Source organism: Hemiscyllium ocellatum, chromosome 28 (genome assembly GCF_020745735.1).
Source record: "Hemiscyllium ocellatum isolate sHemOce1 chromosome 28, sHemOce1.pat.X.cur, whole genome shotgun sequence".
In the NCBI taxonomy this organism is placed as follows: Eukaryota; Metazoa; Chordata; class Chondrichthyes; order Orectolobiformes; family Hemiscylliidae; genus Hemiscyllium; species Hemiscyllium ocellatum.
In genome coordinates this window covers 2,747,999-2,765,081 of record NC_083428.1, presented here as the reverse complement: position 1 = coordinate 2,765,081, position 17,083 = coordinate 2,747,999, and the positions used below count along the sequence as shown (strand labels likewise).

The following is a 17,083-nucleotide window of genomic DNA, read 5'->3' as shown; positions in this document are numbered from 1 at the left end:
GGTGTGGACTTGTTGGGCCGAAGGGCCTGTTTCCACACTGTAAGTCTAATCTAATCTAATCTGTCAGCAGAGATTTATACAGAGCCAAGTGTCTCAAAAGGTGATGTTTTCATCATTACAGGCATTAGGCTTTCTTTAATCAATCCTGATTTGGAGATGCCGGTGTTGGACTGGGGTGTACAAAGTTAAAAATCTCACAACAGCAGTTATAGTCCAACAGGTTTAATTGGAAGCACACTAGCTTTCGGAGCGACGCTCCTTCATCAGGTGATTGTGAAGGGCTCGATCATAACACAGAATTTATAGCAAAAATTCGCAGTGTGATGTAATTGAAATTATACATTGAAAAATTGATTGCCTGTTAAGCCTTTCATCTATTATACAGTGTTATACAGTTATACAGTTTATCTGAATACAGTGATAGTTTCACTTCTTTCACATGTAAATCACAAAACCCTTCTTTTTAAAGTTGCATTCTTGGGTTAGCTGTTAACAATGGTGATAGCTAGACAATATGTTGAAGGTGTTAGCCCCCTGTGTTCTCTGTCTATGACCTGATGTTTAGATTGATTCTAATCTAATAAGTGAGATAACAGTATTTTACATAAATTCCTGCAGTTTTGAGCTCAGAGTGCTACATGAATGTATGCAGTTTTTGAGCAACATACAATGTAACTGTGCCATACAAATTCACCACACAACATATATGTGTGCAGACTTAAGACACTCTGCACCCACTACACACGCACGCACGCACACGCACACACACGCACACACACGCACAGACCCACATGCACACATTCCTACACATACACACTCTCACATACATATAGACACAGGTACACACAGACGCACACACACATATTCTCATACTCACAACCCTCACCCCAGACTGACAGACACAGACAAAGACCCACATGCACACATATATTTTGTGCGGTGAATTTGTATGGCACAATTACATTGCACATTGCTCAAAAACTGCATACATTCATGTAGAACTCTGAGCTCAAAAACTGCAGGAATTTATGTAAAACTCTGTTATCTCACTTATTAGATTAGAATCAATCTAAACATCAGGTCATAGACAGAGAACACAGGGGGCGAACATATTGTCTAGCTATCACCATTGTTAACAGCTAACCCGAGAATGCAACTTTAAAAAGAAGGGTTTTGTGATTTACACATGAAGGAATTGAAATTATCACTGTATTCTAACAGATGAAAGGCTTAACAGACAATCAATTTTTCAATGTATAATTTCAGTTACATCACACTGCGAATTTTTGCTATAAATTCTGTGTTACGATCGAGCCCTCCACAATCACCTGATGAAGGTGCGGTGCTCCGAAAGCTAGTTTGCTTCCAATTAAACCCGTTGGACTATAACCTGGTGTTGTGTGATTTTTAACTTTAATCAATCCAACAATAACAGTTGGTGCCAACCATGGGGAGTGGCTCGTGTTCAGTCTCTTCCACCTCCGAATCTAAAGGTTATGGGATTGAGTTTCCCTCCAGGGTTTAATCAACATTCAGTGCAGGCACACACTGTCTCAATATGCTGCTCTGTGAAAACACTCCGCTGAGGCATTAAACCATGTCCCTGTCTGGGCAGATGGGAAAGTTTCCATCAGGACTATTTTGAAGAAGAGCAGGAGATTTCTCTCCAGTGTGTCGGTTAATGTTTATCCCTCAACCACGATGTAAGGCCAATAACCTGTTCCTTTCCTCACTGCTGTTTGTGGGATCCTACTGTGTGTAAATTGGCTACCTTGTTTAAGAGACAGCTACACTCTCACTGAAAATTGGGACATTGAGTTTGCGTAAGGTGATATAGAAATGCAAATGCTTCCCTTTTCCTTTGTTGCATGTTGGTTTTGAACAAGGAAATCATATTAACAAATCCAGGCCCAAAAAAAACCTTTAAAAGGGACACAATTTGAGTTTGGGAAGCATTTGCTGATGTAATCTCTATTTTCTCTCCGTGATTCTGTGTTTGTCTGTATGATCTGCTGTCTGACACTGATCAGGAACTTTGCTTTTATGTGTTGATTTATGAAAATAATGTGCATTGATTTAGCACCTTCATGATGGTAAAAGATCCAAAGGCATGTCTCAGAAAAGACTTTTAAAATAGAATTGATATTCAGGCCAGTGATCAAAGTCTTAGATTCGATTACTTACTTAGATTCGATTACTTAGTGTGGAAACAGGCCCTTTGGCCCAACAAGTCCATACCGACCTGCTGAAGCACAACTGGTTAGCACTGCTGCCTCACAGCACCAGAGACCCGGGTTCAATTCCTGACTCGGGCGACTGACTGTGTGGAGTTTGCACGTTCTCCCCGTGTCTGCGTGGGTTTCCTCCGGGTGCTCTGGTTTCCTACCACAGTCCAAAGATGTGCGGGTCAGGTGAATTGGCCATGCTAAATTGCCCGTAGCGTTAGGTAAAGGGGTAAATGTAGGAGAATGGGTGGGTTGCGCTTTGGAGGGTCGGTGTGGACTTATTGGGCCGAAGAGCCTGTTTCCACACTGTGAGTAATCTAATCTAATCTAAAACTCACCCAAACCCATTCCTCTACATTTACCCCTTCACCTAACACTATGGACAATTTAGCATGGCCAATTCACCTAGCCTGCACATTTTGGACTGTGCGAGGAAACCGGAGGAAACCCATTCCGACACGAGAATGTGCAAACTCCACACAGTCAGTCACCTGAGGCGGGAATTAAACCCGGGTCTCTGGTGCTGTGAGGCAGCAGTGCTAACCACTGTGCCACCGTGTCACTCTTGCTCAGGGGAGATTGTGGAAAACATTTTAAAGGAAGAGAAGGGGTGGATTAAGGAGGGAATCGGGTGCTTAGGGTCAAGGCAGCTGAAGGCGCTGTCACCAATGCAGAAGTGACAAGGGATGTGAAGGATACAGAATGCAAAGATTGCAGGGGTGTCAAGAGTTACAAGACTGGAGAAGGCTCAAGATGCCTCGGTGAGATTTGAAAACGCGATTGAGAATTATAAAATGGAGACACTGTCAGAGCGGCCACCAGTATCCGTCAGCAAGCACAACTGGTGATGGGTCTAAACGTGTAACACTAGAAAAGCTCAGCAGGTCAGGCAGCATCTGAGATGCAGGAGAGTTCACGTTTTGCGCTCAGCCCTTCTTCAGGAATGAACACAACAGGTGATGGGTAAACAGGACCTGGTCAGAATTAGTTTTGGGACATCAGAGTTTAAGAGATGATGATGTGAATGAGAAGGCTGACAAGCAGTCTCGATGAGGATTGGTGAGTGACAGGTAACAAAGGATCTGCATCCTGTTGATTCCCAGCTCCTGGAATCCTGCAGTTTTGTTCTGGCTTGTCTGTGCTCCCTATTGGGAATGGTGAAGCTTTCTTCCTTTTGCAGTGTGATTGTGAAGCTGACTGGAGATCTCACCATGTCCTTCCCAGCGGGAATCATTCGGATCTTCAGTGGGAATCCATCACCAGCTGTCATCAGCTTCAGGATTTTGAACGCTAATCGCATTTCACAGTTTCTGTCCAACTCACAACTACTGTACAGGTGAGCCTCCTGAAGGAAGAGTGTGTTAACATGGCAGGGGACACAATTCATCTGTTATGTTTTTCTTCAAAAAGCTGGAATTCTTGCCCGTATCCAGGTAAGGGAGGGGTTTGTGACGGAGTATGAGAATTCTTGCAATAGAAGGGAACTAGGACCAAGGAGATTGCAGTCTCTTTGCTAAATAAAAGCTGGGCAATAACCTGATGGATTTAGAGAAAATGTTTCCAGTGTTGGGGAGGCCAGAACTGGAGGTAATTTATTAAGTTCATTCATGAGGATGTAGGCATCGCTGACTGAGCCAGCATTTCATGCCCATCCTTAATCGCCCAGAGGGTAGTTAAGGGTCAACCGCATTGCTGTGGGTCTGGACTCACATATAGGTCAGACCAGGTAAGGGTGGCAGTTTCCTTCCCTAAAGGACATCAGTGAACCAGATGGGTTTTTCCAACAATTGGTGATGGTTTCATAGTCATCATCAGACTCTTTGAAATCAATAAAAATCTGGAATTAACTTGTACCATTTGCCTTGGTGGGATTTGAACCAGGATCCCCAGGACATTAAATTAAAAACTGAAAGAACTGTGGATGGTGCAAATCTGAATCCAAAACAGAAACTGCTGGAAAAGCTAGCAGGTCTGGCAGCATCAGTGGAGAGAAATCAGAGTTCACCTTTCAGGTTGAGTTACCCTTCCTCACTTGAGGGATTGCGAGGAAGGGTCACTCAATCTGAAACGTTAACTCTGATATCTCTCTACAGATGCTGCCAGACCTGCTCAGCATTTCCAGCCATTTCTGTTTTGTCCCCCGAATGTTGGCTGGTTTCTAGATTAATAGTCTCTCCATTAATGCCACTAGGCCATTGCCTCCCCACTGAATATGAATATCAGGATAATCCAATCAGAAAGTGAGGAATAGGTGGAAGTGGCTCGCCCAGGGACTGGTTGTGGTGAATAGTATCAATAGGTTGGAGGAAAAGATAGGTGAACACAAGGGAGAGAAGAGGCAAAGGAAATATTGACAGGTCCATGTGTTTGGGTGAAGGTGGGATAGTAGAAGGCTTGTTCGAAATAGAAAGGCTAGTATGGTTCAGTTGGGCTGAATGGTCTGTTATGTGCTGTAAATCTTGTGTTCTAAAACAAAGTGAGTGAAATAGTGGACTTTATCTCAAAGTAGCCAGAATGCCAAGAAGGTGAAAGTGATGCTGCAGTTGTACAGATGTCTGGTCAGACTCTTTGTGGGGGAGGTCTCTGGTCAGGTTCACCACCATGAAACTGGACCTAGATGAGGAGGGCTGTTCACGCAAAAGAACCTAGTGTTTCTTGGGATTTATGAAGTTGAGCAGGAACCTAAATTGGGTGTTTAAAATGATAAAGGAATGGATGGGTTGATGGAGAGCAAGGATTTCCTCAGGGGTAGGGTGGTGTAGGGGTGAGGGGTGTGGGGGTTTAAAATCCAGGCTGATCAGGTTGATGGCAGGAGGCACGTGTTTTACACAAAGTGGCATGGGAATCTCGAAGCTTCTCTGTCAAAAAGCTGTTAATGCGAGAGGTCAGATGGAGCATTCGAGACTGGGATTGATAAGTTTCTGTTGGGCAAAGACACTGAGGGTTTTGGGGAGTATCTGGGATTGGCTGGAGCTGCTGAGGTCAGTTAGCGCTGACCTCCTGAACAGAGCAGAGTCTCGATGGACTGCTGCTCTGAAACCAAACCAAATGTCAAGACAAGACCGTGTCAGAGGATTTGTGGGTGAGGATCCATGACCAGGAAAGGGTTGAGTGTTGGGTCTGGCCTCTTCTGCTCAGTAAGGGTTAAGGACAGCTTCAGAAAGTCTGCAGGAACTGGTGAAGGTTCTTGAAGATTGAGGGAGTTCTGCAGACACCGTTTCTGCTGGGGTTTGAATCTAATCACTGCCTCTGTCTCTCTGAGCAGTGACCTGTCACAGAGCGATTCCGATGTGAAAGATTTCTGGTTGAATATGTCTGCACTCACTGTCCAGTTACAGAAACAAGCCAAGCAGAATCCTGGTGCCTCCTACTTCAACATTAGCCTCCTCAAATACCAGGTACGCAGAACGGAAATACTGTTGAAATGGACTTTTAGTTTACATAGCACCTATCACAGTGCAGAGCTCATCATACATGGTCACTTTTACTGGGGAATGAATAAGTTGAAGTACAGTTTGACCCCAAACTAATCGAAACATGGAACAGGTTCGAAGGACTAAATGGCTCCTGTTCCTATGGTTATGTATGTAAGCAGCACAGCAGGATCCGGGTAACGTCAGTCAACTAACTGACCAGTTTTTTAATCATACATGTTACTGATGAGGCCATCATTGTCTAAAAGACCTGGTTTTATCCATTGGCTCACTGTGGATGGAGGGATGGGTGTGGATGGAAGGTTTAGGTATCAGGTTGATGGGATCTGGAGTCACGTATCAACCCAGGCTGGGTAAAGGTGACGGGTTTCCTTCCTCAATGAACCAGTTTATTTTTCAGAGGAGTTGCTGGTTTTGCTTTTTGTTGAGACTGGGTGTTACATCAATGACATTGCCTGTAGCGTTACCTCCTGGCCCCACCCCACCCCCATTCAGAAATAGCTGCACATTATAGAACATAGAATGTTACAGCACAATACGGGCCCTTCGGCCCACTATGTTGCACCGACCTGTGAAAATAATCTGATGCCCATCTAACCTACACTGTTCCATTATTATCCATATGTATGTCTAATGCCCATTTAAATGTCCTTAACATCAGTGAGTCTAATTCTGTTGTAGGCAGGCCATTCCACGCCCCTACCACTCTGAGGAAAGAAACTACCCCTGATAGCTGTCCTAAATCTATCACCCCTCAATTTAAAGCTATGTCCCCTCATGTTAGCCATCACCATCTGAGGAAAAAGGCTCTCACTGTCCACCCTATCTAACCCTCTGACTATTTTATATGTCTCAATTAAGTCACTTCTCAATCTTCTTCTCTCTAATGAAAACAGCCTCCGTTCTCTCAGCCCTTCCTCATAAAACCTTCCCTCCATACCAGGCAGCATCCTAGTAAATCTCCTCTGAACCCTTTCCAAAGCTTTCACATCCTTCCTATAATGCAGTTACCAGAACTGTACACAATATTCCAAGTGCGGCCGTACCAGTGTCTTGTACAGCTGAAGCATGACCTTGTGGCTCCAAAATTCAATCCCCTTACCAATAAACGCCAACACACCATATGCCTTCATAACAACCCAATCAACCTGGGTGACAACTTGCAGGGATTTATGCACCAGGACACCAAGACCTCTCTGCTCATCTACACGGCCAAGAATTTTACCATTAGCCCAGTACTCTGCATTCCTATTACTACTTCCAAAGTGAACTACCTCACACTTTTCTGCATTAAACCCCATTTACCACTTCTCAGCCCAGCTCTGCATCTTATCTATGTCCCTCTGTAACCCACAACATCCTTCGGCACTATCCACAACTCCACCGACCTTAGTGTCATCCGCAAATTGACTAACCCATCCTTCTCCACCCATATCCAGATCATTTATGAAAATGACAAACTGCAGTGGCCCCAAAACAGATCCTTGCAGAACACCATTGGTAACTGAGCTCCAGGATGAACATTTCCCAACAACCACTACCCTGTCTTCTTTCAGCTTGCCGATTTCTGATCCAAACCACTAAATCACCCTCAATCCCGAAACTCCGTATTTTGTGCAATAGCCTATCGTGTGGAACCTTATCAAACGCCTTACTGAAGCCCAGATAGACCACATCAACTGCCTTACCTTCATCCACCTGTTTTGTCACCTTCTCAAAGAACTGAATAAGGTTAGTGAGGCACGACCTACCCTTCACAAAACCGTGGTGACTATCCCTAATCAAATTATTTCTTTCCAGATGATTATGAATCCTATCTCTTAGAACCTTTTCCAACACCTTACCCACAACAGAAGTAAGGCTCACTGTCCTATAATTACCAGGATTGTCCCGACTCCCCTTCTTTAACAAGGGAACAACATTTGCTATCCTCCAGTCTCCTGGCACTACACCTGTCAACAATGATGACATAAAGATCAAAGCCAAAGACTCTGCAAACTCCTCCCGGCTTCCCAGAGAATCCGAAGATAAATCCCATCCAGCCTGGGGTCTTATCTATTTTCAGATCTTCCAAAATTGCTAAAGCCTCCTGTCTGTCAGTGAGAAAGGAAGAAGCGGAGGGGTTTGAGGTCTTTGTGATGGGGGGTGGAGGTGTATAGGGACTGGATGTCCATGGTGAAGATAAGGACTGGATGTCCATGGTGAAGATAAGGCGTGGGGGCCGGAGGAGCCTGCTCAGCCTGCTCCTGCGCCACCAAACTCCTCTCTGCATACCTCGACACGGTCCTGTCCCCCTTAGTCCAACAACTCCCCACCTACATTCGGGATACCACCCACTCCCTCCACCTCTTCCATGATTTTCGCTTCCCCGACCCCCAATGCCTTATCTTCACCATGGACATCCAGTCCCTATACACCTCCATCCCCCATCACGAAGGCCTCAAAGCCCTCCCTTCTTCCTTTCCCGCCGAACCAACCAGTACCCTTCCACTGACACCCTTCTTCGACTGACAGAACTGGTCCTCACTCTGAACAACTTCTCTTTCTAATCCTCCCACTCCCTCCAAACCAAAGGAGTAGCCATGGGCCCCAGCTCTGCCTGCCTCTTCGTTGGAACAGTCCATCTTCCGCAGCTACACTGGCATCACCCCCCACCTTTTCCTCCGCTACATCGATGACTGTATCGGCGCTGCCTCGTGCTCCCACGACTAGGTTGAACAGTTCATCCACTTTACTAACACCTTCCACCCCAACCTCAAATTTACTTGGACCGTCTCAGACTCCTCCCTCCCCTTCCTAGACCTCTCCATTTCTATCTCGGACGACCGACTCAACATGGACATTTACTATAAACCGACCAATTCCCACAGCTACCTAGATTACACCTCCTCCCACCCTGTCCCCTGTAAGAACGCCATTCCATGTTCCCAATTCCTTCGCCTCCGCCGCATCTGCTCCCAGGAGTACCAATTCCAATACCAAACAACCCAGATGGCCTCCTTCTTCAAAGACCACAATTTCCCCTCAGACGTGGTTGACGATGCTCTCCACCGCATCTCCTCTACTTCCCGTTCCTCTGTCCTTGAGCCCCACCCCTCCAATCGCCACCAGAACAGAACCCCAGTGGTCCTTACCTACCACCCCACCATCCTTCAGATACATCATATCATCCTTCATCATTTCTGCCACCTCCAAACAGACCCCACCACCAGGGATATATTTCCCTCCCCTCCCCTATCAGCATTCCGGAAAGACCACCCCACCGTGACTCCCTCGTCAGATCCACACCCCCCACCAACCCAACCTCCACTCCCGGCACCTTCCCCTGCAACCGCAAGAAATGCAAAACGTGCGTCCACATCTGCCCCCCCCCACCCGCCCCCCCACCCCTCACTTCCCTCCAAGGCCCCAAGGGATCCTTCCATATCCGCCACAAATTCACCTGCACCTCCACACCCATCATTTACTGCATCCGCTGCACCCAATGTGGCCTCCTCTATATTGGGCAGACAGGCCGCCTACTTGCGGAACGTTTCAGAGAACACCTCTGGGACACCCGCACCAACCAACCCAACCGCCCTGTGGCTGAACACTTCAACTCCCCCTCCCACTTCACCAAGGACATGCAGGTCCTTGGCCTCCTCCATCGCCAGACCATGGTAACACGACGGCTGGAGGAAGAGCGCCTCATCTTCTCCCTAGGAACCCTCCAACTACAAGGAATGAATGTAGATTTCTCCAACTTCCTCATTTCCCCTCCCCCCACCTTTTCTCAGTCCCAGCCCTCGGACTCAGCACCGCCTTCTTGATCTGCAATCTTCTTCCTGACCTCTCTGCACCCACCCCCTCTGCGGCCTAGCACCATCACCTTAACCTCCTTCCACCTATCGCAACCCCAACGCCCCTCCCCCAAGTCCCTCCGCACTACCTTTTATCTTAGTCTGCTTGGCACACTCTCCTCATTCCTGAAGAAGGGCTTATGCCTGAAACGTCGATACTCCTGCTCCTTTGATGCTGTCTGACCTGCTGCGCTTTTCCAGCAATACATTTTTCAGCTCTGATCTCCAACATCTGCAGTCCTCACTTTCCCCCAGTTATACCTCTTTCTCTGCAGTATATACCTATCCCTGCCCATTGCTATTGTAAACATAAACAAATTATGGTCACTATCGCCAAAGTGCTCACCCACCTCCAAATCTAATACCTGGCCACATTTGTTCCCCAGCACCAAATCCATATGGCATCTCCCTTGTTGGCCTGTCTACATACTGTGCCAGAAAACTCCCCTGCACACACTGGACAAAAACTGACCAATCAGAACTACCTGAACTATAGTATTCCCAGCCAATATTGGGGAATTGAAAGTCCCCCATAACAACTGCCCTGTTACTCTCACTCCTATCGAGAATCATCTTTACTATCTTTTCCTCTACATCCCTGGAACAATTCAGAGGCCTTTGGAAAACTCCCAACAGGATGACCTCTTCTTCCCTGTTTCTAACCTCAGCCCAAACTCCCTCAGTGGATGGGTCCTCAAACATTCTCTCAGCTGCTGTAATACTACCCTTGATTAACAACGCCACATCCCCACCTCTTTTACCATCTTCTCTGTTCTTACTGAAACATCTAAATCCCAGAATTTGTAACAACCATTCCTGTCCCTCTAGCCATGTCTCTGAAATGGTCACAACATTGAAATCCCAGGTACCAACCCATGCTGCAGGTTCACCCACCTTATTCCGGATGCTCCTGGCATTGACGCACACACATTTCAAATTAACATCCTAATTGCCGGTGCCCCCTCGTGACCTTGTAAAACCATCCCTGACCTCACTGTCCTCAACTTCCTGTACACTGGAACTGCAATTCAGGTTCCCATCCCCCCCCCCCCCCACCCGAAGAACATTAGCAAATTCCCCCCCAGGATATTGATACCCCTCTGGTTCAGGTGAAGACCATCCTGTTCGTAGAGGTCCCACCTTCCAAGAATCCAAAACCCACCCTCCTGCATCATCCTCGCAGCCATGTATTCAGCTCCACTCTCTCCCAGTTCCTCTCTTCACTGGCACGTGGCACTGGTAACAAACCAGAGATAACAACTCTGTTTGTTCTAGCTCTAAGCTTCCACCCTTGCTCCCTGAATTTCTGCCTTAGATCCCCAGCTTTCTTCCTACCTATGTCATTGGTGCCAATGTGGACCACGACTTAGGATGGCTCCCCCTCCCCCTCAAGGATCCTGAAAACACGATCACAGACACCACAGACTCTGGCACCTGGGAGGCAACACACCAATATTGAGTCTCTCTTGTTCCCACAAAACCGCCTATCTGTCCCCCTAACTATGAAACCAACAAATCAATATATCCTTCAGATCATGATGGGCTGAATGGCCTCTTCCCATGCTGTCAAAGTTTCAACCCCTTCCAAGGGGTTCAAGAGGAGAGAGAAGGATTGGGTTGGGATAGGGGGAGAGGTTGGAGGGGCTTTGGGTCAGTGTGGAGCAGCAGTAATTCCAAACAGTACATTCCTGGTGATGGATTCATTCTGATATCTCTTTGTGCATGTGTCTCTGTGGCTGTGTGTGTGTGTGCGCTTGTGTGTCCATATGCCTGTCTCTGTCTCTGTGTTTTATAGGTTTCTACTCTTGACTGCTCAGCCATTCCTCTGAAAGTTGCTGCTCACTGGAAATGTGAGTTGGGTTACACAGAGGTCACCCTGGATTATGAGCCTGACCCAAGCAGCACAGCGAAGGAGCTGAGAAACCTGCAGACCTTGCTACCACTGGAAGGAGATGTCAGTAACATCCAGTCCCAGCCCACTGCTGTCTGGTAAGACACAGAAACTCTTGAGCTGTGGATGTGAGCAGAGGGAACTGGCTACTGGAAATGGGGGAGGGGAGGGGAGGGGGAGAGGGAACAGAGGTGGGGGGAGGAGCAGTGTGAGTGTGGGTAGAGGGTGCTGGTTGAGTAACCAGTATGTTACTCTGGTTGTGATATTAACCAATATTGGGAGGACTGAGCCCCTCTCTCCTTCACCAAGATAACATCTCTCTTTCCTCCCCTCTTCCCCACCCAGCCCCTCCCTTCTTCCCCCTCCCCAAAGCTGAACATTAGAACAGAGGTGAGGCCATGCCTATCCCTGGTGGCACGTTACCACAACAACAACACCTTATATTATTGCAGCTCCTGTATGTTGGCTAATCACCTCCAGGTGCTTCAGTGAGAACCGGACAGGGATTGACCCTGAGGCTGGTGAGGAGTTATTGGGGCGAGTGGTGGAAGACAAGGCTGAGGGTTAGGCCCCCAGGATCTGCCCGTTGTTGGGGGTTGGGGATAGGAACCCAGATGCTGTGGCTAACCAGGCACTGACTTTCTGCTTCTTTTCCTGAAGGAACTCCAAACAGAAGAGGCTGTGCTGGAAGCTTCCAGATATCTGCACCCAGTCAGGACCTGAAGGTAACTCATGTTGAAAGGGACAAGCTAGACCCAGCACCATTACGCTGTATGGGGACCTGGGGATTACTAGGCCCATGGCCCCTGCTCCTCCCCCTCCCGGCGCCCTGAGAGTGGGAGAATGTTTGTTTCTACCTGGTTCTGGTCCTGGCTCCACCTCCTGCCTGTCTTGAGACGTGCTGAGCTGTTCACCGGAGAGCAACTACTGGGAGGCCACTCTCTGAGGACTTGCTACCCCCTCACCTTCACTGCCCTTCTCCCCGCCTTTCCCAATCCTCTCTACCCCTCTCCCCACACTCTCTCCCCCCCCACCGTCCCCTGCCTACCTTCATTGACTGTCTTCCCCTCCCCAAACTCTCTGCCTCCTCTCTCTCCACCCCCTCCCTATTCCCTCCACCCCTTTCACAGGATACATGGGGCAGAGGCCTCCCCCTTCCCCACCCCCACCCAGTGTCACTGGCTCAGTTGTCCTTTCTTTATTGCCCACCCTGGTTTCCCTGAGGGAGCAGCCACCTCTTCCCACTGTTTGTTTGAAGGGTTTCTTCTTTCACAGATCCCAGTGACCTCCTCACTCCCTAATGCTGCTGCTGTTTTGAATGAGAATTGACTCTCTCCAGACACTCTAGACTGGAAAGGGTGGGGTATGAAGCCTTTTAACAATAAATTTCACTCACCTCCCTTCCCAGTAAGCCTGCAAATGAGGTGCTCTGTCTCTTCCTGTGTGCGTGTGTATGTCTATCTTTCTCTATCTGTCTGTGTGTCTTTCCGTTGCCCTTCGTCTCTCTGTCTCTCCCTCTAGGTGTCTTTGTTTTTCTCTGTTCTCCCTCTGTCTGGTGTGGCCATCATCTTCTCCCACTTTTCCCTTTTCTCTGTCTGGGTGCATCTCTCTCTCTCTCTCTCTCTCTCTCTCTCTGTTTTTCTCTCTCTCTCTCTCTCTCTCTCTCTCTCTCTCTCTTTCTCTGTCTAACTCCCTCTCTCTTTCTGTCTGGCTTCTTCAGGGAGAGGATCACTGTCTGCGAGTTGGGAGGTGACGAATGGCCCCAGTAAGCCATCCCCCGTGGCCCTGCAGTTTACAAGCGAAGGGAACACAATGTCGGGAGCTGATATCTGTCTGGTGGGGGCTGGATACAGACTCTCTCTGGTGAAGAAGAAATTAGTTACAGGTAAGATTTCACATGCTCCAAGTGATTGAAATTGAGGACACATCAGTGAATCTTCAGTCAGTGACACTGACTCAGTGTCCTGATGCTTGTGAGCATTTAGGAGATGCTGAATTACTTTGTCTTTCATCACAACCAGTTAGTCAGCTCACTAATTCTGTGTTTTGCTTTCTCTACCTAGGCAAGTACTTTGCAGGATGCTAGTGAGGAGTTTTCCCACTGGATGAAGACTTGTGTGTGCACTCAACTGGTTGTCCATCTGGGAACTGTTTGAGAGATTCCACTGTTTTGAGTGGTTACGGACTCTGACGTATCTAACAGTTTACCTCAATCACTCTCTGATTTGGTCTGTGATTTTTTTTAATGTTTTGGTATTCAGCATGTTTCTCTTCCTAAATGGAAAATCTCTCAACTAAACTCTGCCTGTATTGTGATTTTGAATTGTTCCCATTCCAAATTTAATTGTAGGTCAGTCTTAGCTCTTGCCCTGTGCAACTTATTACTGGACCAGGAGGAACAATATGAATGCTTTTATTCACAATGTGCAGTGTTTCCCCAAACCCCACACCCTGAATCTGTATTTATTGCACTTTGGAACAAGTGGTTCTGATTCTATTAACCTCTGGCTCTTCCAGCAGAGTTTGAGGATAATGAGAGTTGCTGCAATCATTCTGTTTTTGTGGAAAATGCAATGTTGGGAACTTTGGGTTTCTTTTTGTAGTTGGCAGGAGCTGAGTGACTGCTCCCAGCTTCAGTGAGCTGCCTGAAACAAATGAACTGAAGAACACCAATGAGACTCTGGGACACATCTCCCCCTTTTGGATGACCACATTTCCAGGGAAGCTCATCGTGAAATGCAATGGTTTTGAGGATTGGCCTATTTGAAGCTTATTTTACTCCAGACAAGAAGGTTTAAACCAATGACAGCATTAGAGTGAGGTTCAAAACTAACAGGAAGCTGATGAGATGAACCTGATTCACAGTTCCATTTTAATTTTCAGAATCTCCTGCGAGTTTTCTCTTCATTTTGCTGTGAGATTTAATTTCTGAATTGCTGAAGACTCCATGAGAATCTTGGAGAGTTAACAACCCTTGTTCCCTCTTGTTTAATGAGCAGTGATTTGTGAATGTCATTTTGGAGTCAAGAAGCTAGGAATTCTGGATGTAATAAATCTAGACTCTCAGTGGAATCAGTTGAGTTTTTTTGTACATCTTTTAAGCAGTGTCAGTTCAAAGTGAAGTATTGTATCCAGACCTAATGAGTTTAAGTTCACCAGTTTGTGTGGTATGCTGATAGAGTCTAGTTTGCTTCTGTGCCAGGCTGAGACAGCGAGAACTAGCAGGTCCACATCTGTCACTGGTCTGACCTGGGGGTCACAACTGTTGGAGACCATCTGACCTCTTCTCCTTCTGCAGCCCATTGACCTAATTGCCTGGAGTTTTTCATCCTGTCACTGTTGTTTCCAGAAAGTCTGCCAGACTGCACAGCACTTTTCAGACAACATCAAACTCTGGGGTGATGCCTTCATAGCTGAAGAGTCCCGTTACTATGCCATGTGTGTTGATTAATGGCAGCTGGGGGCAAAATACTGGAGAGGCAAGTTTATATCTGCGCTTCAGCAAGAGTCAGCACTTTCAGGGGAGAAAGTGAAAGAAATAATTTTCTATTAAAAATTTGTTCAATAAACGCTATCAGGTTCTCAGTCCTAGGTGCTGTCACTCTTGAAGATTTTTAATTATCTTCTAGTGTTTAATCTCTATATTCTCTAAATTGTTAAAAACGTACAGCTAGGAATGTTTCCACATTTAGACCATGAACTTCCATTTAAGGATCTGGAATAACTGATCTAGATGGGTCTTGAATTTGTCCTTGGGTTAGATTTTAAGGCTCTTTGTCTGTGAAAGGGAGGGTTCTAGTTGTTGTTTGGTGTGAATAGGACAAACTATGGGCAGGAAGAAGTTGTCAAGCTTTCAGAATTGTAGCTTCATTTCCTGGTGTGGTTTCCAGGCAACGTAGAGATCTTGCAGAAGGGATCTGGACAATCAAGAATGATCTGATTTGGGGAGGAGCAGCATTCCTATTGGCAAGTCTAGTGACCAATCACTGAATGAGAAGGGAGATTGGCAGGTCACATGGTGAAACCACCAGGATTGTCCAAACATTCCAGCGTCTATATCATTCCAGCAGTCCATATCATTCCTAGAGCCACCTAAAGTGTTTGAAGGAGCTTTGTAAAAGGAAAGATTTCAGTTCTCAGTTTGATCGACTCAGGGACAGCAGGGGTTTGAGGTCAGGCAGGATATCTGACAAGATCCCTTGCCCTGCCAATGTGTACTCCGACTGGGACTAGTCCTGATGCTGGGGTTGCCAACTTTCACCAGATGAGTTCCTGGAGATTTAATCATGTGATTCCCACCTCAAACCCTGACCAAACCCTCCCCAAATACTGGTCTATCCTCCAGCCATTATGATGTGATTGAATGAATCTGCACCATCAGTCAGGCTAAGATTTTTTCCAAATCATTGATTTTGATCAAAAGAAAATGTGCAATATTTGAATGTAGCTGTGAACTCTTTGATTCCTGGGTTTTTGAATCCCCAAGTAATTTTCAGTTGCTTTCAACTCCAGGCCAGTCTTGCAGGCCTGGTAACTTTAGCAGTGAGGGAGATTGTTTTATTTTACACTGTACCCTGTCTGATCTCTGGGTGAGGGTTCATTTATACTTTGCCCTGATACTTTGATTGCAATATTGCCCTGAAGATATCTGAGAGGAATGAGTCTGCAGTTGATCCTGACTTTCTATTGGTCTGATCCTAGAGACGATGTGTTGTGGCCAGAGATGTTTCTCAAATTGCCACTTCAACCCAGTTAACAATACAACACAGGATCAACGTGGTTGGAGACTTTGGGACTAATTTTAGTTCCTTGCCCTATGCCCCATACCCACCCAGAAAGTTTTGGCTACATAAAACCTTTGATCATTCTTGGAAATAGAATCAAGGGTACAATAGCTTGCACTTGTATTTACCTGGGTGTCTGTTCAGGAGCTGGGTTTATGGATGCGAGAACATTCCTATTATATGTTGTGTTTGGTGTGTTCCTTGCCCTCGACACACTGCCTTTTAAAGTTTTATTGACAAAATGTTGTCATGTCATGACAAAGTTGGTATAATCAGAGAGGTTAGAGACAGTAACAGGGAGGTGTTCCTGCTGTAATGTGTGACTTCACACTCCCACCTAGTGTTATTGGATGGTTTGGAACCTCAGAGATCTTTGATTTATATAATTATTAAATGTACATATATGTGAAAACTAGCCAGGGCTTCTTTTGTGAATTAGCCTTCATTTTGGAGTGTGTTTTTTGCTTCTCCATTTCTCACTGTACCAACAGATGTCCCCACCCCACTCCTCCCCTCACCCTCACCCTCCCACCATCTCCACCCCACCTCAGCCTCTGTCTCTGCCTCAAGAAATCCAGTTGGGCCTGGGGGCTGAGGTTCTGAGATTCCAAGGGGGACCCCGTTCCGTGAGCTGTGCTTTTGTGTGAATATTGATGATGGTCAGCCTCCTGTTATGAGGTCATGCCTGTACACTCAACCAAGCAATAAACAAAAACTAACAGCAAACCAACGCTGGCTTCGGTGGTTTTTGTTCTGAAGACAGGATCCTGTCGAAGAGCAGGACAGAATCCCACAGTGCGCCTGTGCGAACTCTCTGTGAAATTTGTGCTGCCCCTTGGCCCATTCTGGTCTTCACTGTCTTCAAGGACATACACAATTCATCTTTTTGAAGATACCAATGGAATTAGAT

General features: G+C 46.6%; 1 protein-coding gene across 4 annotated transcripts in view; it reads left to right on the top strand.

The window, feature by feature from the left end:
- Positions 1-16,878, top strand: part of LOC132828955 (F-BAR domain only protein 2-like) — a 69,787-nt gene extending 52,909 nt beyond the window's left edge. For all 4 annotated transcript variants that reach the window (XM_060846178.1, XM_060846179.1, XM_060846177.1 and 1 more), the window contains exons 22-27: positions 3,406-3,561; positions 5,491-5,623; positions 11,294-11,487; positions 12,050-12,114; positions 13,110-13,274; positions 13,453-16,878. In XM_060846178.1, the coding sequence (XP_060702161.1) occupies positions 3,406-3,561; positions 5,491-5,623; positions 11,294-11,487; positions 12,050-12,114; positions 13,110-13,274; positions 13,453-13,475 (736 nt within the window). In that variant the 3' untranslated portion in view covers positions 13,476-16,878. The remainder of the gene's footprint in view (positions 1-3,405; positions 3,562-5,490; positions 5,624-11,293; positions 11,488-12,049; positions 12,115-13,109; positions 13,275-13,452) is intronic.
- The last annotated feature ends 205 nt before the right edge of the window (positions 16,879-17,083 follow it).